This window comes from Colobus angolensis, unplaced genomic scaffold (genome assembly GCF_000951035.1).
Source record: "Colobus angolensis palliatus isolate OR3802 unplaced genomic scaffold, Cang.pa_1.0 Scaffold26, whole genome shotgun sequence".
Lineage (NCBI taxonomy): Eukaryota > Metazoa > Chordata > Mammalia > Primates > Cercopithecidae > Colobus > Colobus angolensis.
This window is the reverse complement of record NW_012115821.1, coordinates 14,191,189-14,214,117: the sequence shown is the minus strand read 5'-3', so window position 1 is coordinate 14,214,117 and position 22,929 is coordinate 14,191,189. Positions and strand designations below refer to the sequence as shown.

The window sequence follows — 22,929 nt, the reverse complement described above, 5'->3', positions numbered from 1 at the left end:
TCCCAGGTTCAAGTGATCCTCCCACCTCAGCTTCCCAAGTAGTTGGGGACTACAGGCTCATACCACCCAGCAAATTTTTTTTTTTTTTTTTTGAGGTGGAATTTTGCTCTTATTGCCCAAGCTGGAGTGCAATGGCATGGTCTTGGCTCATTGCAACCTCTGCCTCCTGGGTTCAAGTGTTTCTCCTGCTTCAGCCTCCCAAGTAGCTGGGATTACAGGCCACCACGCCTGGCTAATTTTTTGTATTTTTAGTAGAAATGGGGTTTCACCATGTTGGGCCAGGCTGGTCTCAAACTCCTGACCTCAGATGATACGCCTGCCTTGGCCTCCCAAAGTGCTGGGATTACAGGTATGAGCCACTGTGCCTGGCCACTCAGCTAATTGTTTTGCAGTTTTAGTAGAGACGGTTGCCCAGACTGGTCTCAAACTCCTAACCTCAGGCCTGCCTTGGCCTCCCAAAGTGTTGGGATTACAGGCATGAGCCACTGCATTTGGCCTCCTTTTTCGTGTTTTAGTGACAGGGAAGTTGTCTTGAGAACGCTGCTCAATTGTTTTCTCTCTGGTTCCTTACAACCAAGAAGGAAAAAAACTTTTCCAGAACTAAATTATTACCACTTTCTAACAAAAGTGAGGCAGTGTGTTCAGTGGTTACAAGCAGGGGTCTGGAGAGAGACTAGTTTGTTATAAACTTTCATCAATATTTCGGTTGAAATGCAATTAGCTTCCAGATATGTTCTACTTTGATGCCTTTAAAGCAAATGACAGTGGTCTCTGCCCTTAAACTTTTATAGAGAGAGGTGATTTGAAGTTTCAGGTATGCAATGGTGAAGATAGGGTGAGCAGGATCCTGAGAGAATTTTGAAATCCTAGGGATTAAAATTAACCTTACATATGAATGGGAACCTTAGTAGAATGTTCTGTGCCTAAAGGTAGTGGTCTAGTGGTCTTGACATCATCCATTTAACCTCTTCTGCCTTTCTTCCAATAGTCTACAACATTCTTTTTGAAGAATTATAATCGTTCTGTCTCTGATCACTTCTTGCATTTCCCCAGACATTAGCTCTCAGCTGTCCCTGGAGAACATTTCCTTCCTTCAGCCCCATATATTATTATCCTTTTTGGTTTTATTCTTGTTGGCATTTTTCATCCTAAGTACTTAACATTTGGTATTACAGGCTCAAAGTCCTCAGGTTTATTTGTGACATCAGGGATCCAGGCATTAGAGAGTGACCTATTATAGACCTATTAGAGACCTATTATAGAGTGACCTATATAGCCCTTACCCAATGCTGGGCCCTTTTGGCTTATCTTACCCTTCTGTTTACCTGTGGTAACAGAAGTCTGCTCACCCCTTGCTAAGTCAGAGTGATGCTAAGGTTCACCCTTTGTTCAAGGCACCCTGAGCTCTGGCTGTTGCTTCAGGGGCTTTCCTACTAAGACCGTGTCTCTGCTACAGGAAATCCCTGCCAGCCCTTTCAGAGTCAAAGTTGACCCTTCCCACGATGCCAGCAAAGTGAAGGCAGAAGGCCCAGGGCTCAGCAAAGCAGGTAAGATGGCACATCAAGGTTGTCCTGGGCCCCTCTGCCGGCCGGTGGCACTGGGCGTGTTTTGTCCATGGCCTTGAGGAACCTAATCTCCATCAACACCAACACCAAGCTGGCAGGTGTTCTGTGCAGCTCTGATGCAGCAGTGGCTGGCCAGGGCCTGTAGCCGGCTGTCGTAATAGACCTGGTGCTGTTGAACCTGTCTGACGGGTTCTCAAAGTGAAACTACTCCAGCTGGTCTGTCTCCTCACACAGTGTATCTTTCCAGGTGTGGAAAATGGGAAACCGACCCACTTCACTGTCTACACCAAGGGGGCCGGGAAAGCCCCGCTCAACGTGCAGTTCAACAGCCCTCTTCCTGGCGATGCAGTGAAGGATTTGGATGTCATCGATAACTACGACTACTCCCACACCGTTAAATATACACCCACCCAACAGGTAGGGTCCTTGTCCCCTCTGCTCCCCTGGCCCCCAGCCAGGCCCCTTTCTATGCAATCTGTGCTGGGTCACTGTGGACACCAAAGGGTGTGAGAGGTGCTCTGCCAAAGTGCTTCCTGATGGGAAGCGGCTCCTGGCATTTTGAACCCCTCTGGGAGCACCTATAGGAAGCCCGATGGGTTCTGTCAGGTGGACTGCAGAATTCCCCAAGAGCAAGCAGGAAGCTGGTCCCATATCTCCACCTTCGGTTTGGGTTTTATCAGAGAAATGCTCAGTTATTGATATTCAGGCCCTTCTGTTACACACACAGGTGCACATGTGTGCACACACACACACACACGTGCACTCCCTCGCAGCCTCACCAGCTGCCTTTTAGTCTTTTCATTAATTACCCACAGAGAAAGAGCTGCTACACCTTTATGTTTCCTTCCTGGCCCTTTTAGCTTAGTTTACCCCTTTTACGAGGTGTTGGAATGAGGTCTTTTCTCAAAGAGCCAGTTCAGCCTTTTGTCCCTAAGGCCCAACACACTATTTAGGGCAGCAAATTATTATCCCTTTACAAAATGCAGGATTTCACATGTGATCTTACCGTCTAGGCTGGCTTCCTCTGATTATTTCAGGCCATAAGGGCCTGAAAACTACCTCTCTGTACAAGTTAATGTTTATTTGTTTAAAAACATTAAAAAAAATTTTTTATTGTGGTAAAATACATATAACATAAATTTACCATCTTAACCACTTTTAAGTGTATAGTTCATTAGTGTTAAGTGCATTCATTATGTCGTGCACCCATCACCACCATCCATCTCCATAACTCTTTACATCTTGTAAAACTGAAAGCCTGTATCCATTATATTTGTTTAAAATTTTGTTTTGCTTCATGTTCACACCTCTGGGGTCTGGAGACCAGACATCCTGGCAGAAAAGTCTGGATTTTAATACTTAAGCCTCATGTTCTAAGTGGTTGTTCCAAACCTCTGAGATTCCTTTATTCTTAAGGGAAACTGTCCTGCTGTGTTTGAAATGCCATTTGTAGGAGAAGAAGGGCAACGCTTTCGGCAGAAACACTGCTCAGAAGCCTTGCTTCCACCTGGGTCCTCTCAGCGAGGAGTGGGCAAGAGTCAAGTGGGGAAGAAAGAGGATTATAGTGAGGAGGGGGGCATGGTGTAGCTGTCCCCTGAGTTTGGGGGCTGCACACCCTTGGAGATGGAATCCTTACTGTCAGAACATCCCTGCAGTGGGAGGGATTCCCTGGGCAAAGGGATTCTGTGTGTCGTGTTATAAATGTGGCCCCTTTCATCCAGGCTTGCTGCTGTTTGTGCTTTCTTCTCCAAATTTTTATTTTTATTTATTTATTTATTTATATTTATTTATTTATTTATTTATTTTAGACAAAGTCTCACTCTGTCGCCCAGACTGGAGTGCAGTGGCATGATCTCAGCTCACTGCAACCTCTGCCTCCCGGGTTCAAGTCATTCTCCTGCCTCAGCCTCCCGAGTAGCTGGGATTACAGGCACATACCACCACACCTGGCTAATTTTTGTATTTTTGGTAGAGACGGGTTTTTGCCATGTTGGCCAGGCTGGTCTCGAACTCCTGGCCTGAGGCAATCCTTTCACCTCGGCCTCCAAATCTGCGGGCATTACAGGCATGAGCCACTGCGCCTGACCTCAGTATTTGTCTTTTTGTGACTGATTTGTTTTTCTTTGCGTAATGTCCTCCATTGTCATCCATGTTGTAGCATGTATCAGAACTTCATTCCTTTTTGAGGCTGCATTCCATTGTATGTGTATACATTTTGCTTCTCTCTTCATCAGTTTTTTTGTTTGTTTTTTCTTGAGATGGAGTCTTGCTCTGTTCCCCAAGCTGGAGTGGCACTATCTTGGCTCACTGCAACCTCTGTCTCCTTGGTTCAGGTGATTGTCCTGCCTCAGCCTACCGAGTAGCTGGGACTACAGGCACGTGCCACCATGCCCACCTAATTTTTGTATTTTTAGTATGGATGTTTCACCATATTGGCCAAGGTTTCACCATGGGGTTTCACCATGTTGGCCAGGCTGGTCTCGAATTCCTGATCTCAGGTGATTCGCCCGCCTCAGCCTCTGAAAGTGCTGGGATTATAGGCATGAGCCACCACGCCCGGCCCTCTTCATTTGTTGAAGAACGTTTGGGTTGCTTCCGTCTTTTTTGTCTGTTGTGAATAATGCTGGGTGTACATGTATCTCTTTGAGTCTCTGCATTTAATTCTTTTGAGTATATACCCAGACATGGAATGCTGGATCATATGGAAATCTCTTTTTGCTTTTTTGAGAAACCACTATACTGTATTCCACAGTGGCTGCACTGCTATAGTCCTGCCAACAGCATGCAAGGATTTCTCCACATTCTTGTTAACATTTGTTTTTTTTTCTTTTTTTTTTTTGTTGTTGTTGTTGATAGTGACTATCCTATTGAGAGTAAGATGGTGTCTTACTGTGGTTTTGATTTGCATTTTCCTAATGATTAGTGATGTTGATAATCTTTTCACGTGCTTGTTGGTCATTTGCATATTTTCTTTGGAGAATTATCTACTTGCCCATTTTTATATCAACCTTCTTAATTTTATGTTGAGTTTTAGGAATTCTCCATGTATTCTGGATATTAGTTCCTTATCAGATAAATGATTTGCAAATATATTCTCTCATTCCTTGGGTTGCCTTTTCACTCTGTTAATAGTTCTTGTGTGCAGGTTATAAATGTGGCTTCTTAGCTCCAGACTTGCTTCTTCCTGTGCTTTAAAATAAAAAATCCAAAACAAAACATTCATTATTAGTAATGATAAAACTAATACTTTTGTAGATAGAGCATCCTTTTCTCATCAGGCCACTCAATAGTAAGTAGGTAATTATTTTCCTGCTGATGGTTCTGAGGGTTGGTGGGAGCCTTACTATTGGGCGCACCAGCCTGAATCTTCTTTGTTGCCAAATTCTCCACATTCTTTAGGGGAATGCACCAGAAAGCCATAGCTGTCTGTGTACAATGACTAGGATCACAAGGTCATAGCATCTTCTAAAAACATTTTGTGACTTTTGCTTTATTATACGTCTATATGCCTTTTAGTGTTTTGGCTGAGCCATTAGAAAGTAAGTTGCAGATGTCAGGACAGGGTCAGGGTTTGACCTGCATCCTTGGAAGGGACTGCAGAACCCAGTACCCTAGACGTCCTCTGCTGCTGGTTGAGGCAGAAGTGGTTAGGGCCGGGCGCGGTGGCTCAAGCCTGTAATCCCAGCACTTTGGGAGGCCGAGACGGGCGGATCACGAGGTCAGGAGTTCGAGACCATCCTGGCTAACACGGTGAAACCCCGTCTCTACTAAAAAATACAAAAAGCTAGCCGGGCGAGGTGGCGGGCGCCTGTAGTCCCAGCTACTCGGGAGACTGAGGCAGGAGAATGGCCTGAACCCGGGAGGCAGAGCTTGCAGTGAGCTGAGATCCGGCCACTGCACTCCAGCCAGGGTGACAGAGTGAGACTCCGTCTCAAAAAAAAAAAAAAAAAAAAAGAAGTGGTTAGGAGCCTAGGTCCGGTTTTGTCCCCTTTGAAGTGATGCTGGAGGGGAGGCTCCTTACTTCAGAGTCACCCCAAGGTCACATTCATCCAGTTCTCTGATAGCAGCAGGTTTGAGAACTGCTGCCATGCTGAGTACTCACTTAGGGCTGTGCGTCCGGATGGTCCCAGGATACATTCAGGGAGCCTGGTGGGCCTTGGTGGCGGTTGTTGCCTTTAGTGTGAATGACTTGCAGGGTGGCACTGGGGTCCTTCTTGTTGTTTGTTGTTTAGAACTGGGTTTATTGTTTCATTATTTGGGCAACTTGCAATTCTGCCTATTTTTCTATGGCAAAGAAAACATTAAATCTCTCCTTGGATTGAGTTTCCTTCCCACTCCCACCCCCACCCCCAGCACAGAGCCTGGCCCTATAAGTGCTCTGTATGGATTAATGGCTGTGAGTGAGTGAATAAATGACGTGATGCCTGGATTCACAAGCAGAGATGGCCTAAGAACGTTGTAATCTGGTAGAGGAGTGATGCCCACACCTCCTCATTCTCCTTTGAACTCTGTTTTCTCAAGAGCAGCTATAAGCTCAAGACTGGGCTAAGGAAGTATGCCCTTAGATGTGGTTAAGAGACCTGGGGCAGCCCAGAAAGCCACCCCTTGACACGGGGGAGGGAGCCTACTTTGAGGGCTGACACCCACAGGCACACCTTCTCATGGTGGCTTTAGGGTATAACAGGCTGGAAATCCCCAGAAAGGTGGCTGCTTCGCACGCGTGTGTCCTGGCCTGGGGTGGGCGCTTCCCCCTCAGAACACAGGCTGTGCCACGTGGGGAGCTGAGGTCCTGCCTGAGTAACCCAGGTGCCTGGTTCCTGGTTTTGCTCCCTGACACCTGCAGCCCTGCCACTCCACCTAGCAAAGTCCCTGAGTGACAGCTTGCAAGTGCTTGCCTGCCTGGGGTGGATGAGCGACGTGGATGGCTGTAGGATCCTGTGAGTCCCTTGAGGATGCAAGAGTAGAGCTCATTTTGCCTTAGAGGAATGGACTTGTTGGGTTGGGGCTTGAGGACCCTCCCACAGGTCAAAGACTCAATTTTATAGGAGGGAAGTTATTTCCCTGAGGACTTTGGTCTTCTCTTGGTTGTGGGTGGCCTCAAGCAGCTTAAATTTCTCACCCCAGGTTCCCCCAAGCAGAGCAGTTTGAGAAGCTAGTGGCGATGTCTCCATTACATGCTGTGCTGGGAGCCACTAGGTTTGGGGACAACTCCATGTACTACTCTGGCACCTTTAGGAATCCCTGTAAGCTCACAGACCCTCACAGGGTAGCAGTCTCTACCTTGAAGTGTTCTTACCATGGTGGTCCTGGCTGCTCCCAGAGGGCCCTAAAAGAGATGGCACTGAGGGTGGCTCTCTCAGTCCCATTGTCTTCTGAACTATCTGATCGGTGTCTTGTGTATGTATATTTTGAAGAATAAGATTCAGGTTTCAGAAGCATGTAGAGGAGAGTGAAACTGTCTTGCAGCCTGCAAAGTTGTGGCAAAACGCACTGGCCATCACTACTCATACATCCCTCACTTCATGGCCCTGTTGGGGAATAAACACAGTCCATTCCTTAGTTGGGGCCTCAGGGGATGCCTTAAAATGCTGTAGGCATTGTAGGTGTAAATCTCCAAGATTTTTTCCCTCCCTCTTCTTAGGTTATTTAAGGTAGAATTCATTTTCTATCTGAGTTTTTGTTTTGTTTTTGACTGCTAATGAGAGCATACTTTCTTTTATGGGATGGGTGGGCTTAACTGGAAGAGGATTTTTCACTGTCTTTTTTAGCACTTCAGAGAAGTGGCCAGAAAACTTTATGCAGGTGAGGGAGAAGGTATCCCCGAGACCTCTGGTTAGCCTGAGGTCTGCCTAGTGAGCCCCTGAATTGTTAGGGGCTGTGGGGAAACGGAAGCTCGGGAAGAGTTGGCACATTGGGAATGCCACGTTGGCTGAAGTAGTGAGTCAGTCCTGATTTAAACAGTACAAGAAGGAGACCTTTCCTGCCTCTTGGCTGGCTCCCAGCTCTGTTGAATCTGACCTGTGCACATTTTACCAGGAAATGTTGTACGCATGAGGCAGGGGGCCAGTTGGTTTTGTGTGCAATACTTAAATATCCTGGAAAATTAATCCTCCCTTCATTGATGCAACCAGTTTTTGTTTTGTTGTTGTTGTTGTTTTTTTCTTGGCCTTTACCGCCTTCCTTGTTACAAAAGGAATGTGACAAAATATACATAGGCCAAATGCTATACACCCTTTTAACACTCGATCAGCAACAGCTTTCAGCAGTGTCTGCATTCCAGCAAGGCTGCTGGATTCTTGGGGGGAACTCATGTCTCCCTCCCACTTTCCTGTTACATTATGCCTGGTTGATTGAGGTGAAGGGGATCTTGATCTACTGAGACAGCCATGAGATTTCTTGGAGCCTCGATTTGGAGGGAGGGAACTTGGCCAGCCATGGAGAGAAAAAGCTGGCTGTGTGCCATCCTGGAACCGGCCAGAGGAGACAAATGGCACACACATGGCCATCCCGTGCCGCCCGGCCACCCGTGAGGGAGCCTGCCAATCCTGCAAGCATCGTCTGCCTTCACACTTGCAATTTTATTTTGTTTCACATAATGGAAGTTCAGATACTGTGCGGTGGTCTTAGCACAGGTCTAGGCGAACTCTTGCAAATCCCTGTTGCAGCCTGGGGGCCTCAGATGGATTCCCAGGACAGAAATGGTTCTGTGTGGTTAGTGGCTCCAGGCCCAGCTGCTGTACCTGTGGCTGGCACTGGCTATGATGGTGGGGAGGTGGTGTGGCAGACCAGCTAGGACACAGGTTTGGGGGCCATGGGTATGAGGCCCAGCTTGCACCCTTACCAAGGTGTGTGACTTGGGGTACGTTATTTACCAGTCTGAGCCGTAGTTTCCTCTCCTGAAAAAATGAGATGACAGTAGGAACTACCCCTTAGGACTGTTTTGATCTTGAATTGAGGAAATGCATAAAAGCACATAGCATGGTGCTTGGTGTGTAGAAAATGTTCACTATCAAATTATAAAAATTGCTCCTGTTATTATTAGCTGCTCTTATTTGATCTGATTTTTCCATTATTCTTGCCTTATGGTCAAAAGCTGAAAGAAATAGATCTAAGACACTTTCTACATTGATTGGAATCAAGTCTCCCCTGTCTGTGGGAAGAATGAGGGATCTTGAGGGGAGTTTAACTATCAAGTTAGCATGTTGGTACCGAAAGGTAAACTGGGTTTTCTCTTTTGTTCCAGGGCAACATGCAGGTTCTGGTGACTTACGGGGGCGATCCCATCCCTAAAAGCCCTTTCACTGTGGGTGTTGCTGCACCGCTGGATCTGAGCAAGATAAAACTCAATGGGCTGGAAAACAGTAAGTGCCTGAATGGAGGGCATATGGGTTGTTGATGACCACCCAGCGTGGCTGCTGGTTAGATTTTCTTCAAAAGATGGAATTCACAGAGAAGCAAATTCTACTTTGAGAGACTTTGCAGTTGCGCAGACTTTGGTTTGAATTAGGGCCGTGCTGTGAAATAACTGTGACTGTGTCTGCCCCTTAGCCTCACCGAGACTCAGCTTTCTCATTTGTACAGTGGGGATGGTCGGCGGGGAGAGGTTGAGAACACCCGTGGGAATATCGTGAAAATTATATGAGCTAATGGTTCAGAGGCTGGCACGTAGTCAGCCCTCAGTATACTGCTGGCATTGCAGTAGGAAGTGTTCATTAAAAAGAGAATTTGGGCCACATCGCTTTCTGATGAATTTCTAACTGTGCCAGCTATCCTTGGCAACTGAATCCACATTAAGGTTGCGAGTCAAGCATAAATGCCAGATCCCTGGCACTCAGAAGTCACTACCACCACGCCTCTGCCCTGCCCCATCCCAATATTCCTTTAGCTTGTTAGGGATTTTACTAGTATAAGCCCATTTCGCTTATTTTCAATTTTCCAATTATTTTTTAGTAGGAAAATTTCAAACATAGAAAAGAAAAGAGAATAATATAATATAACATGAACACTGATGTACTTATCACTCAGCTTCAGATGTTCAACACATGCTCATAAAATGATTTTTTTTGTACAAGTAAAAATAAATCCATTTTTCATCTAGAAAACATTACAGTTAAGGGGTAATTCCCCTTTAACCGTCACCTCTCCTGCTCCCTAGGATTATCCACAGTTGTCAATTCAGTTTCTGTTCTTCCAGATCTTCTCTCTGCATCTATACATATAGATGTGCCTGTGGAAAACATTTGGCTATATTTATTTTGCATTAAAGTTGCCCTGCTGTATAAACCTATGTCTTCAGCCTGCCTCCAACAGTGCATCTCGGGAATCATTCACTCGTACATCTTTTCTGTTGGTATTTACCGCTGAGTGGCCCCAGACTGGATGCCCCTCTGGGCTCACATTCACCTGGTTTCAGGCTTACTGAGGCAGGGCTGAGTGCATACCCCCAGGACGGGGCTTCCTGTATTCACCTGTGTGGGTTTCTCCAGGGTACCACTGGCAGTGCCATCAGTGAGCATCTTCCTTCACTTGTGACCCAAGCGCACAAGTTGCAACCAAGGCCAGCTCCCAGTTGCGGAGATCCGAAGTGAGAGCTCGCTGTTGGCTTTTGTAGCTGGGGCAGCCAGCTCTGAGTGTGTGAACGTTTGCCGCCCAACCCCGTCATGTCTCCCCTTGTCACTCCTTTTCCCAAGACATGAGAGCTTTGACTCCAGAACAGGAAAAGCATGGTGCCAATTAGGAAAGCCACTTTTCCGGTGGGAAGTGGCGACCCGAGACCTCCTTACTTATGGTTCGACAGTGTCCATCTTGCCAGGCCCTGTGTTGCTTCAGAGTCAGGGTTCTCTGAGTTGTGGCGGGGGCCCTGTGTTCTCAGTGCTTTTGTTTTGGGTAAAGTCCTTTCCCTGCTTTTTTCTAATCTAACACTTGGGCTTCCTGCAGCCCTGCTTTGCAGAGACCTTTTGGAAACCATCACGGTACAGTTAGTTCTCAGGACTTGCTTCAGTCACCTCGCATTTGGCAGCTCTGTGACTTCTGCTCTCTCGAGGGGGAAGGGTGCCTGTAAGATGGAGTTGGCTGCCAAGAATTAGTAAATAAAACATTGACTTATGAGGGTGTTTGGATATAAAGCTAACACCAAAAGTAAGTAAATAAGAGAAGACAGTGTCAGATTACAACTTTCTGGTCAGCAAAGATTGTGGGGTCAGGTAAATTTCACTTTAAGTCCCAGTTGGGAGGCTGCTGCATATGTCACCCTGGACAAGTTACTTAACCTCTCTGAGCATCAGTTTCCCCATCTGTGAAAGCCATTGGTTAATAATCAATACCCTGTAGGATTGTGGTGAAAATTAAGACAATACCCTCTTTGTGCTTGACATATAAAATGCATTCAGTAAATAATAGCCATTATTGCTGTCATCACTAATGGATGATTGTGCCTTCACTGGTTGTTACTGAGGCTGAGATGCTGATGATACTTACTCAGCTTTGCTGCTTGTCCTCTGCAGCAGCTGTGGCTTATGGTAGAGGCTGAGATAAGTCCCCGTGTCCAAAGAACCATTGCTTCTGTGCTCTGGATTGTTCCTGCTGCTGAAAACGGTCAGCTCTTCACCTCGGCTTATGTTTCTTTTCCAGGGGTGGAAGTTGGGAAGGATCAGGAGTTCACCGTTGATACCAGGGGGGCAGGAGGCCAGGGGAAGCTGGATGTGACAATCCTCAGCCCCTCTCGGAAGGTTGTGCCATGCCTAGTGACACCTGTGACAGGCCGGGAGAGCAGCACGGCCAAGTTCATCCCTCGGGAGGAGGGGCTGTATGCTGTAGACGTGACCTACGATGGACACCCTGTGCCCGGGAGCCCCTACACAGTGGAGGCCTCGCTGCCACCAGATCCCACCAAGGTCAGCCTTTGCTTTTGTCCCAGAACTTGCCTCATTGTTGTCAAACATGACACCATAGTCCTTCTCTGGTTCTTCCTGGCAAAGACCTTCTGAAAATCGTTTTGTGATGAAAGTCAGCACAATTCACTGTGAAAGGTCTGCTGGGTAGGTGGGTAACAACCCTGCTCCTCCTCTTGCTCTCTGACTATAAGACTTTGGTGAGGGGCTTCCTGTCCCAGAGTCTTCTTTCTTCGCTTGTTAGCATAATCACAGTCCTCACTACAAAGCCAGCCTGTAAGGGGTAGGTAAGTTAGCAAATGTGGAGGCCTCTGCCCAGCACCCTCCTCACAGACGGAACTCACCCTATAGAAGCTAGAATCGTGTAATATAAACATACGTTATTCTGGCCAGGTGCGGTGGCTCATGCCTGTAATCCCAGCACTTTGGGAGGCCGAGGCGGGCGGATCACGAGGTCAGGAGATCGAGACCATCCTGGCTAACACAGTGAAATCCTGTCTCCACTAAAAATACAAAAAATTAGCCAGGCGTGGCGGTGGGCACCTGTAGTCCCAGCTACTCGGGAGGCTGAGGCAGGAGAATGGCATGAACCTGGGAGGCAGAGCTTGCAGTGAGCCGAGATCGCCCCACTGCATTCCAGCCTGGGCGACGGAACGAGACTCCATCTCAGAAAACAACAACAACAAAAAATACAGTATTCATGGCTGGGCACGGTGGCTCACACCTGTAATCACTGTACTTTGGGAGGCCAAGGTGGGTGGATCACTTGAGGTCAGGAGTTTGAGACCAACCTGGCCAACATGGTGAAACCCCATCTCTACTAAAAATACAAAGATTAGCTGGGCATGGTGGCGCACACCTGTAATCCCAGCTACTTGGGAGGCTGAGGTGGGATAATCGCTTGAACCTGGGAGGCAGAGGTTGCAGTGGGCTGAGATCGTGCCACCGCACTCCAGCCTGAGCGACAGAGTGAGAGTCCGTCCCCTCCAGAAAAAAAGTTCATTGTCATTTGTTCATAGTAACCCTGACTCGGGGTTTTGGAAGATTTCCAGTGGTCTCAATGGTATGAATCCTATGAAGGTGTCTTATTTGTTGAATTAGAGGTGAAAGCCTCATTCCTCACTCTTTTTTTAGAAACAATTTAGTTTTTTTATTACACAGAATTTGTTGAGCAAAGTGCGACAGCCCAAGCCAGCCACAGCCAACTCCACAAGAGCCCTTCCGTGAGCCCTCAAGCTGGGATCCTGCGTATGTTTGTTGGAATGGACATTAGGTCTCCAAGTCCAGGCCTCTGATTTAGAAGGGTCAGGTGTGGTAGGAGAGAGGAGAGTCTTGGAGGGACTGCCCCAGGGGGTCACACCTCTCTCATGCCTTTTTGCTGGTGATCGAGTTCTGAGGCATTTGCTGCATTGACTGTTGTGGCTCTAACTCATGTGTGCGTGTGTGACACATGAAGCCCCAAGAGAAGGGCTGCCTGGCTAAGATGCACTTCCATGCTGATTACATGTGTGGGTGTTGAAAGCAGTGCTGGCTGAGCAGTGATCCCAGTGCAGTTTGACTTTATTCTTTGCTTAAATAGGTGAAGGCGCATGGTCCCGGCCTCGAAGGTGGTCTTGTGGGCAAGCCTGCTGAGTTCACCATCGATACCAAAGGAGCTGGTACCGGAGGTCTGGGCTTAACAGTGGAAGGTCCGTGCGAGGCCAAAATCGAGTGCTCTGACAATGGTGACGGGACCTGCTCAGTCTCTTACCTTCCTACAAAACCCGGGGAGTATTTCGTCAACATCCTCTTTGAGGAAGTCCACATACCTGGGTCTCCCTTCAAAGCCGAAATTGAAATGCCCTTTGACCCCTCTAAAGTTGTGGCATCGGGGCCAGGTCTGGAGCATGGGAAGGTGGGTGAAGCTGGGCTCCTTAGCGTCGACTGTTCAGAAGCGGGACCAGGGGCCCTGGGCCTGGAAGCTGTCTCGGACTCGGGAGCAAAAGCCGAAGTCAGTATTCAGAACAACAAAGACGGCAGCTACGCGGTGACCTACGTGCCCCTGACGGCCGGCATGTACACATTGACCATGAAGTATGGTGGTGAACTCGTGCCACACTTCCCCGCCCGGGTCAAGGTGGAGCCTGCCGTGGACACCAGCAGGATCAAAGTCTTTGGACCAGGGATAGAAGGGAAAGGTGGGTTTATTTAAAAAAAAAAAAAAAAAAAAAAGGCAAACTGGGACTTAAGGGTTACCTGAAACTTGGAGCTGCAAACTCAGCCACCTGCAGGAGCCAGGTGACCTGTAAGGCGGTGTTCACCTGTTCCCTCTGCCTCAGGGAGTGGTTGGGGGGCCCTGGTGAAGGTTGAGCACATTGCATTTCTGGGGACCGTGCTAGCTGACCCCTGATTTCTGTTTCTCCATGGGGAACAGGACCTAGCATTGTCAGCAGAATCTCTATAGTTTTTCTGGCAAAGCCAGAAATCTTGATTTTTCTCTGGAAACTCAACGTACAACATGTTGGCATTTAATTGGAAAACAGTTTAAAATGTGGTGTTGGCTAACACCTGCATGCCACACGGCAGGTTTGTCTTCAACCTTTAAGCTGTCCTAGAGCCCTCAGTGTGAACAGTCATGTTGTCACTTAGCCATGGCTACTCTGGAAGGGACTTCTTTTGGGAGGGAGTGGGTTAATATTCTTGATTTCAGAGGTAGAAAAACCAGTTTTCCACTGTTACTGAAATTAGACTTCATGTGTCCTGAAGTGCCAAGAACCTTGGCTCTGGGGTTTACTCTTGGGTCTGGGGTACTGGTGGCAGTGTTAGCTGTGTGCTTGCTCTGCAGATGTGTTCCGGGAAGCCACCACCGACTTTACGGTTGACTCTCGGCCGCTGACCCAGGTTGGGGGTGACCACATCAAGGCCCACATTGCCAACCCCTCAGGGGCCTCCACCGAGTGCTTTGTCACAGACAATGCTGATGGGACCTACGAGGTGGAATACACACCCTTTGAGAAAGGTGAGTCGCCCTGTCCTCGGACTGGACCCTTGTTCAGAGTTGTCCTTGGTCAGTTCCTCCTGGTGGCTGGTACTGACACCTGCCCCATGTGCAGGTGGGCCGCATGCGGCCCTTAGCAGGGCCACATGCAGAGTGACAGAGTGGAAGTCAGCCTCCGCAGCAGTCACCTACCCACTCAGTGCCTGGCTTGCTGGCCTTGTGTAATAGGTGGGCTGGGTTTAGCCTCAGTCTTACCTCATCAGGTTATGGGGTAATGCCACGATGTTGCTCGTTTGTGCCGTTTTTCTTTGCGTATGAATTTCTTTCTTCTTGAATATTAGGAATTATAAAAAATTTCAATAAATGGAAAAGCATAAAGAAAAAAATAAAAGTGCCATATATATCTCCACTACCTGGAGATCGGCAGCCTGCAATATTGTGGCATAGATGTTTTTAATCTTCTTGTAGATGTGTGTTTCTTCTGTTTCGTGGGTTTTGCTTTTTCTTTTGGTTAATGGCTGGATGGTGTTTTCCCAAATGAGAGTAGTCTGTTTAGGATAACTGACTTGAAGTTGGAGTGGAGTGGCTTATGTGACTGCAGATAGACGGTTTGTATTATTTAAAAGTCTGATCATACCTACATTACTGTGGGTTTGTTTTCTTTTGTTTTTTTTGAAACAGGATCTCACTCTATCGCCCAGGCTGGAGTGCAGTGGTGCAATCACAGCTCACTGCAGCCTTGACCTCTTGGGCTCAAATGATCCTCCTGCCTCAGTCCCCTGAGTGGCTGGAACTGCAGGTGTGCACCACCACACTCAGCTAATTTTTGTATTTTTTGTAGAGATGGGGTCTTGCCATGTTGCTCAGGCTGGCCTTGCACTCCTGGACTCAAGCGATCTACCCACTTCGGCCTCCCAAAGTGCTGGGATTATAGGTGTGAGCCACTGCCCCTAGCCACATGACTGTGTTTTTAACCCCCTTTTCCAAATAACATAGTATAGCATGCAGACTTGAATGCTAGATAAAACTCTGAAGTAGAGAATCATTTTCTCACAAGTAGGGGATTTATATGCAAATATGTGTTTCTGTTTGTTGTTTTGAACAGGTCTCCATGTAGTGGAGGTGACATATGATGATGTGCCTATCCCAAACAGTCCCTTCAAGGTGGCTGTCACTGAAGGCTGCCAACCATCTAGGGTGCAAGCCCAAGGACCTGGATTGAAAGAGGCCTTCACCAACAAGCCCAGTGTCTTCACTGTGGTTACCAGGTGGGCAAGGCCCTACATTTGGTGTCTTGAATCTCACTTTTATGGCTAGATTCTACATATGTGTCATAGTTTCCTAACTTTTGATAAGATGCATTTTTATTTTTATAATGTATATTTCCTTCTGTAGAGATGTTACATAGAAGGACCAAGCATACCTAAAAAACATACCAAAGCACTAGATAATGGTCATGAAACGATTTAGCAAACTGGGACTGAACCAAGCTCTGTAACTTCATAATGTAAAAATTTGTAGCCAACCTTGTAAGTATTTGTATTAAAGTTGGTTGCAAGGCATATGCCTGTGTTGTACTTGCAGTCCTAGCCAGTGCAATTAGATAAGAAAAATAGGCTGGGCGTGGTGGCTCACACCTGTAATCCCAGCACTTCAGGAGGCCCAGATGGGATGATTGCTTGAGGCCAGGAGTTTGAGACTAGCCTGGGCTTGCTAGTACACGCCTGTAATCCCAACTACTACTTGGGAGGCTGAGGCATGCAAATTGCTTGAACCGGAGAGACATAGGTTGCAGTGAGTCAAGACTGCGCCACTGCACACCAGCCTGGGCAATGGAGTGAGACTCTGCCTCAAGAAAAAGAAAAATCAATGAAACATAAGCATTGAAAAGGAGGGGTCAGAGTGTCTTTATTTATATTATACTAATGTGAAATTCCCTTTGTGAGAGTGTATCATAGTAATTGAATTGGGGTGGCTACATGGAATAGTTTATAAAGGGAATTTGCATGAATTTTGGCAATAAGCAGATCAGCATAAATGGTGCACATTTCACTTTCTTTTCCATCCTTTCCAGAGGGGCAGGAATTGGTGGGCTTGGCATCACTGTTGAGGGACCATCAGAGTCAAAGATAAATTGCAGAGACAACAAGGATGGCAGCTGCAGTGCTGAGTACATTCCTTTCGCTCCGGGGGATTATGATGTTAATATCACATATGGAGGCGCCCACATCCCTGGTAAGCTATTCCTCAGAGAGGACCCCAAAGAAGAATTCATTTTGCAGGAAAATGGGTTTGATTTTGCTTATCTTTCTGAGTGGGGAAAACAATCTGATATTTGTAATAGCAGGAAAAGGAAAAAAAAAAAAAAGAAAATCTCTACCTTATTTTGTGCTTGGTTCTTTTTTTTTTTTTTTTTTTGAGGCGGAGTCTTGCTCCGGCTGGAGTGCGGTGGCCGGATCTCAGCTCACTGCAAGCTCCGCCTCCCGGGTTTACGCCATTCTCCTGCCTCAGTCTCCGGAGTAGCTGGGACTACAGGCGCCCGCCACCTCGCCCGGCTAGTTTTTTGTATTTTTAGTAGAGACAGGGTTTCACCGTGTTAGCCGGGATGGTCTCGATCTCCTGACCTCGTGATCCGCCCGTCTCGGCCTCCCAAAGTGCTGGGATTACAGGCTTGAGCCACCGCGCCCGGCCCCGCTTGGTTCTTATATACCTTATTCATGTGTCTTGGTTTCTTTTTTTCACTGACTATACTAGTAGCTGATCAAGATATGCAGATTCAAATTCTTCTTTATAATTTCTTTTGTATTTAGTGATGTCATGTACACTCACTGTGATACAGGGTTTCTCAACTTTGGCCAGATGATTCTTTATGGTGTGGGCTGTCCTGTGCAATGTAGACTTTTGTCAGTATCCCTGGCCTGTACCTGCTAGATGCCCATAGCAGACTTCTTCCCCATTCTTATTTGTAGCAACCAAAAATGTCTCTATATCTTGTCAGATGTCTTAAGGGACAAAATCACTTCAGGCTGAACCACTGCTGTAAAGATTTAAACAATAAACAAATACATGACTTAAGTAGTGAAGGACCCTCCCCCATTTGTTTTGGGGGGAGGACTCTCCATAGGTTCTAGTTCTCTACTCAAATGATTGTCACCCCCACACATTTTATTCATTTATTTCAATAGCTTTTGGGGTACAAGTTGTTTGTGGTTACATGGATGGATTCTATAGTGGTGAATTCTGAGACCACCTCCCCCACCCCCATTTCTAAAAGGGCAGGTGAGTATGTGGTGTGGACACAAGACCAAGGACTGGGGCTGTTCTGGGCCACTTACTCCTCGTCTCAGGTGTGGTGTGAAGAGGGCAGAGCCCGCCCCACCCCAGGACCCCAGGAGCAGGAAAAGCCTCAGCAGAGGCTTGTTCTTCTCTCTCTGGGTCACACTGAGACGGGAAGGGCAGGCTGAGAGGCCCACTGCTGGGTTCTGGGTTGACTCTCAGACAGCTGGAGTGTCCACTGACCACACACTTTCCTGATTCCATCCCTGCTTCCCCATTACCACAGGGAAATGTGCACACACACTCACACTCACACTCACTGTCTTTCTCTCACACTGATCAGAAAGTATTGACATTCAACTCAGATTGATTCTACTTAGATACTCATTTAAGCCTCAAGTCATTTAAAACAACATGTTTCTCCTCAAACTTGTGCTTGTGGCTCATTCAATATAGATTTTAAAAATTCCCATAATCACTAGTCTAGGAGATTTCAGCTGTGGGCAAGACAAAGTTCCTGCCCTCAGGGAGCTTACTGTCTCGGGTTTATACAACTAAAACTTGTGATCACGACTGCTATGAAGAACGAGAATGGGGCTCGGTGACAGAATTCAGAGCTACGGGCTCCTTTTGGAGTTTTGTAACACTTGCATTAGGAGAGAGTTGGGCACAGGGAATGAGTAGAAGGCTGCTCCCAGGAGGGGTGATGTGGTGGCTCCGACCTGGCAGGCAACAGTGGAGATGAACATCTCCTGGTTTTTGTGGCAACGAAACTTTTTGACTATGGGGAAAGGCTGGGGAATGCCACCGGCTTCCGAATCCCCCTTACAGAAAGGGGTCAGAGTTTGTCCCCTGTGGCCCACCTGTGAGCTTAAAGCAAATGGCCATCTTTGAGCATAACAACAGAAAAACATTCATTTGTGGTTTTCCCATCAGGTGTGGATGGTGCCTTTTTATGTTTCAGGCTCTCTGTTGCCTCCCAGAGACAGCCAAATGCCAGCTTTTCCAGAACCCCAGAACTTTCCCAGGTGGAAACATTTAGTGAAGTGTTGGTTGGTTTTCTTAGCGTCAGGCTTCTTAGCTAAGGCAACCCATGGGGGTACTGCCATGAAACAGTCGGCGACCTGCCAGCTTCTAATTTCTGGGTGCTTAAATATTAGCCCAGTTTTTCCTGGCCTGGTTAAAAACCCGGAGTGGAGTTATTTTTAACAACGTGTCCTGTCTTACCCATAATGGCATGTTGATTTCCTCTGGTAGGCCAGCTGTGGTCAGTTGGTGGCGGCTGCCTAGACCACTGGATTGACTGGGGTTCAGAGTGCATGAGGAAGAAGGGCTGGCATAAGGGAATGGTGACGTGTGTCTGGGCATGGAACAAGGGAGTGGCGGATAATGCTTGGGGTCTGCCATCTTGGACAGTTTATCTTACCCGGGTTTGTTGATTCTTGGCTACTCTCATGCTGAGTTCAGACAACTTCTAGTGGAGGCTCTGACTTAAAGATTGGTCTCAGAGGTAGTCCCTTGCCGTCAGCTGTTGACATTGAAATCCTCAACTGTCACTCTCTAAAGTAAAGCCCCCTTTTGTTCCTCTCACCCCAGTGTGGAGGCCTGTGCTCGTTTGCCAGGGCCAGCCATTTATTTCACGTAGCTAAAGACCTGGATGCAGTTGAAACCCATCTGCTGTTAGAAAGCCGGAGACTCAGTTCTTTGTGTGTCTTGGCTATCTACCATCTCTACTTCTACAAAGTATAAACTCTCTGCGATGCAAAGCAGAGAGCCCTCAGCTTTCATGGCAGTTACTCACTTTGCCAGATACCATGGGGAGCACCAGGACTCCCGTGCAAGGCAAGAGGTGCATGTGGCCCCTTGACGATGGGCGTGGTAGCCTGAGGCATGCTGCAGGTACCCTGGATGGGGAGGTCCCCTCCACAGAGGAGTCCATGAGCGTCTGTGGCCCAGCCCTTGTTTCTCTGTTTAGCACTTCTCTAGCAAATCGCTATCTCCTTTCCTCGACTCCTCTGTGCTTCATCTTTAAAACAGACACCCACAAGGAGTCAGAGGCCCTCAGGGTCCCCCGTGGAGTCAGCCATGCAGCAGGAACTCAGCTTACACTCAGGAAGACAGTGAGGCTTCACCAGGTAGCTGGGTGACTGAGAAGGCCGAGTGTGGTCAGAAGGTGCCAGCTGCATTGGAGGGAGAGGAGTCTGGGGGACACATGGGAGCCATTTGTGGGAGACAGGGCTGGATGTGGGCTGCAGGGCCTGCCCATCTCTCTCTATTCTGTTCTTCCACCACTCAGCTTCCTCCTTCAGTTTCTCCAGCAGCCTGTCTCCTCCCTTGCCTCTGGGCTCCTGCATGTGTTGAGGCCTCTCTGAAGCTTCTCTCCATCTGCTCCCTCTTGTGCCTAAATTGAGATATTACTGGAAAGCTTTCTCTGGTCTTACGCAGACCAGGTTGATTCCCTACTGAGTGCTCCACCTTCCACACCCCCAATACATTGTGTAGGATGTTAGAGTGACTTGCTTGCTTCATCCTTCTCCTGCATTGTGCATTCCTGGAGTGGGGGGGCGGTTGTTAACCACTCAGGATCCAGCACCTGGCACAACATCTGCACGTAGTAGGTGCTCTGTGAGAATGGTTGACAACAATGAGTGGGCACATAAGCAGTGCACACAGTGAGGCAGGAGGAGCTGACCGAGGCCTGCATGGCTGAGGTCCCAGGGGAGCAGCAGTGCCATTCTAGGTGTGCACAAGGTAGTCTCCAGTTCCCAGCTTGTGCTCAGAATCCCATGACCTCTCTTCCAGGCAGCCCCTTCAGGGTTCCTGTGAAGGATGTTGTGGACCCCAGCAAGGTCAAGATTGCCGGCCCTGGGCTGGGCTCAGGCGTCCGAGCCCGTGTCCTGCAGTCCTTCACAGTGGACAGCAGCAAGGCTGGCCTGGCTCCGCTGGAAGTGAGGGTCCTGGGCCCACGAGGTAAGTATGCACCCTGCTTTCCTGCAGACATTCATCTGCCCCAGGCAGGGGCAGCCGTGACCCAGAGCAGATGCTTTGCTTTTGAGTTTGCTCATGAGCTTAAAATTAAATTAAAAAAAATTACTTTATTGTTTCATGTTCTATTTAAACAGTAGAAATTCCTGCTTACAAGTAAGCAGGCTTGTTATTTCTCCAGTGATCTTTCCCCCCATTTAATAATACGGCTATCAGTTTCTTAGATGAAGCAGCAGTATTTGGGCTCTCATATGTAATATGGTGGTGACTGTTTCATTATGTGTTTCAGCATTTGTGAGGGGGCGGGTTGGTCTGGATGCGGCAGATGGTGGGGTTTGGAGGTGATAACTCATTGAGATACCTTGGTGCCCGTGTGGTACTTACCAGAACCTCTGGGAATGCCAGGTACATGATGCACGTAATACGTGGCTTTGTCATTGTCTCAATTCCCCAGAGAGAGAGGGTGTCTTGGGGAATGAGCTTTGTTGGCAATTTGGCCCGCCCTGTTGGCAGCCTGGAACTTGGGTTTGGTGAGGCTAGCGGGCCATGTGGGGACAAAGCCCTGAAGGGCATTGGAACTTGCCTTTTTTGGTAAGTGACCATGTTTCCTCCTTCAGCACTTAAAATTGCCTTTCTCCCGCATAGAGGACAGTGTGCCTAATTTCTTACATAATCTGGATTTTCCTCCCCAGTGATATATTCTTGGATTCACAGAAGTGGCAAATGGGGATTTCCCTCTTTGAAGAGGAACCTTCCCCTTCATGGAGTTCAGCGGGAGGTTATGTCCTTTGAAGCTCAGGGCAGAAGTGGTTTGGGGCAAATGAGGTCATGGGGCTGGGATCAGATTCTGTGAAGTTACAGAGCTTCAGGACCTGCATGTGTTTGTGTGCATGTATGTGTCCCTGTGTATGTGTGAATGAAAGAGGGAGAACAAAAGAAAGAAAGAGAAGCTTTACTTAGATGTCTGCCTCCATTATGAAGGACTCTCAAGTAACAGCCTTTTGATTTTAGCTAATGGCACAGATTCCCAGTCATGGCGCAGCCCCTTGAAAGCCCTTTCAGAGTTCTTTAAAGGTGACCCGAAGGGTGACTTTAATGAGACAGGTTTGCATTTTCCCATGGCTGCTGAATTATGTAACCCAAAAGCTTCTTGCTGGCCTCACTTCTAAAATTGGCTTACACCTGCCTCATCTGCTTTGCTTAATGAGCATGCCATGCTTTGATTAACCTACCCTGGAGTTGGCCCATCCTTGACTCTCATGTTGGAAACGGATCTGGACTCTGCAACCTAGTGCATGCCTTGATGATGTTTTAGCGTAATCTTCAACATCCCCACAGGCTTCATCTTGAGGGTCCCCTTGCCCCATAAGATTGGCACCATCACCTGCCCTGCACCTATGCCCCAGCATGCTGGTACCACAGTGTTCTTTACTCAAAGGTGGCCACAAGTCTTGACTAGCCAGCCCATTGGTTAATTTTTGCTCTTCACAGTTCTGGACTCTTTGGCAGTGTCTCAGCTGTAGAGTAAAATTGCCACATCCTAAGCATGCCTAACCAGCTTGAAAAGTTATAGTGTGTTTTCAACATGCATCATCCACATACACCCTCCAGCAGCAAGCACAGACAGTCTCCTTAATTATACTCTGGGGCAGACTGAGTGTATTTTAACCAACAGAAAGCTAAAGGTGTCTCTTGGGGTCATTTCTGCAACCATGAATTGGGGTTCCTATGATTTTTTCAGGCCTGTGATTATGGTTGCTTGCCTTTAGGTTACTCATCAGTGGAAACCAATAGCTCTTAGGGATGGATGTGATCCTATTTCAAACTTAGCCAAGGGTGAAGTAAAGGTGAAGTCAGGCTCCTCCTTAAACCTCTCATCTCTGTCCTCAGGCCTGGTGGAGCCAGTGAACGTGGTGGACAATGGGGATGGCACACACACAGTAACCTACACCCCATCTCAGGAGGGACCTTATATGGTCTCAGTTAAATATGCTGATGAAGAGATTCCTCGCAGGTAAGCTCCATCCATCCACCCATCCATTTCTCCATCAGTCTATCTGTCCACCCATGCATTCCTCCATCATTCCATACACCCATCTGTTCCTCCATCAGTCCATCCATCCACCCATCCATTCCTCCCATCAGTTCATCCACCCATCCATTCCTCCATCATTCCCTCCATCCACCCATCCATTCCTCCATCAGTCCATCCATCCATCCATCCATCCATCCATTC

At 47.7% G+C, this 22,929-nt stretch overlaps 1 protein-coding gene across 6 annotated transcripts in view; it reads left to right on the top strand.

Moving 5' to 3' along the window:
• Positions 1-22,929, top strand: part of FLNB (filamin B, beta) — a 179,109-nt gene that overhangs the window by 116,660 nt on the left and 39,520 nt on the right. For 5 of the 6 annotated variants that reach the window (XM_011947240.1, XM_011947239.1, XM_011947237.1 and 2 more), the window contains 10 exons: positions 1,457-1,547; positions 1,813-1,982; positions 8,809-8,926; positions 11,196-11,458; positions 13,035-13,632; positions 14,280-14,453; positions 15,538-15,700; positions 16,507-16,667; positions 20,511-20,678; positions 22,584-22,707. In XM_011947240.1, coding sequence (XP_011802630.1) covers positions 1,457-1,547; positions 1,813-1,982; positions 8,809-8,926; positions 11,196-11,458; positions 13,035-13,632; positions 14,280-14,453; positions 15,538-15,700; positions 16,507-16,667; positions 20,511-20,678; positions 22,584-22,707 — 2,030 coding nt within the window. Of the gene's footprint in view, positions 1-1,456; positions 1,548-1,812; positions 1,983-8,808; positions 8,927-11,195; positions 11,459-13,034; positions 13,633-14,279; positions 14,454-15,537; positions 15,701-16,506; positions 16,668-20,510; positions 20,679-21,704; positions 21,798-22,583; positions 22,708-22,929 lie in introns of all 6 variants that reach the window. The other variant, XM_011947236.1, reaches the window with a different exon arrangement.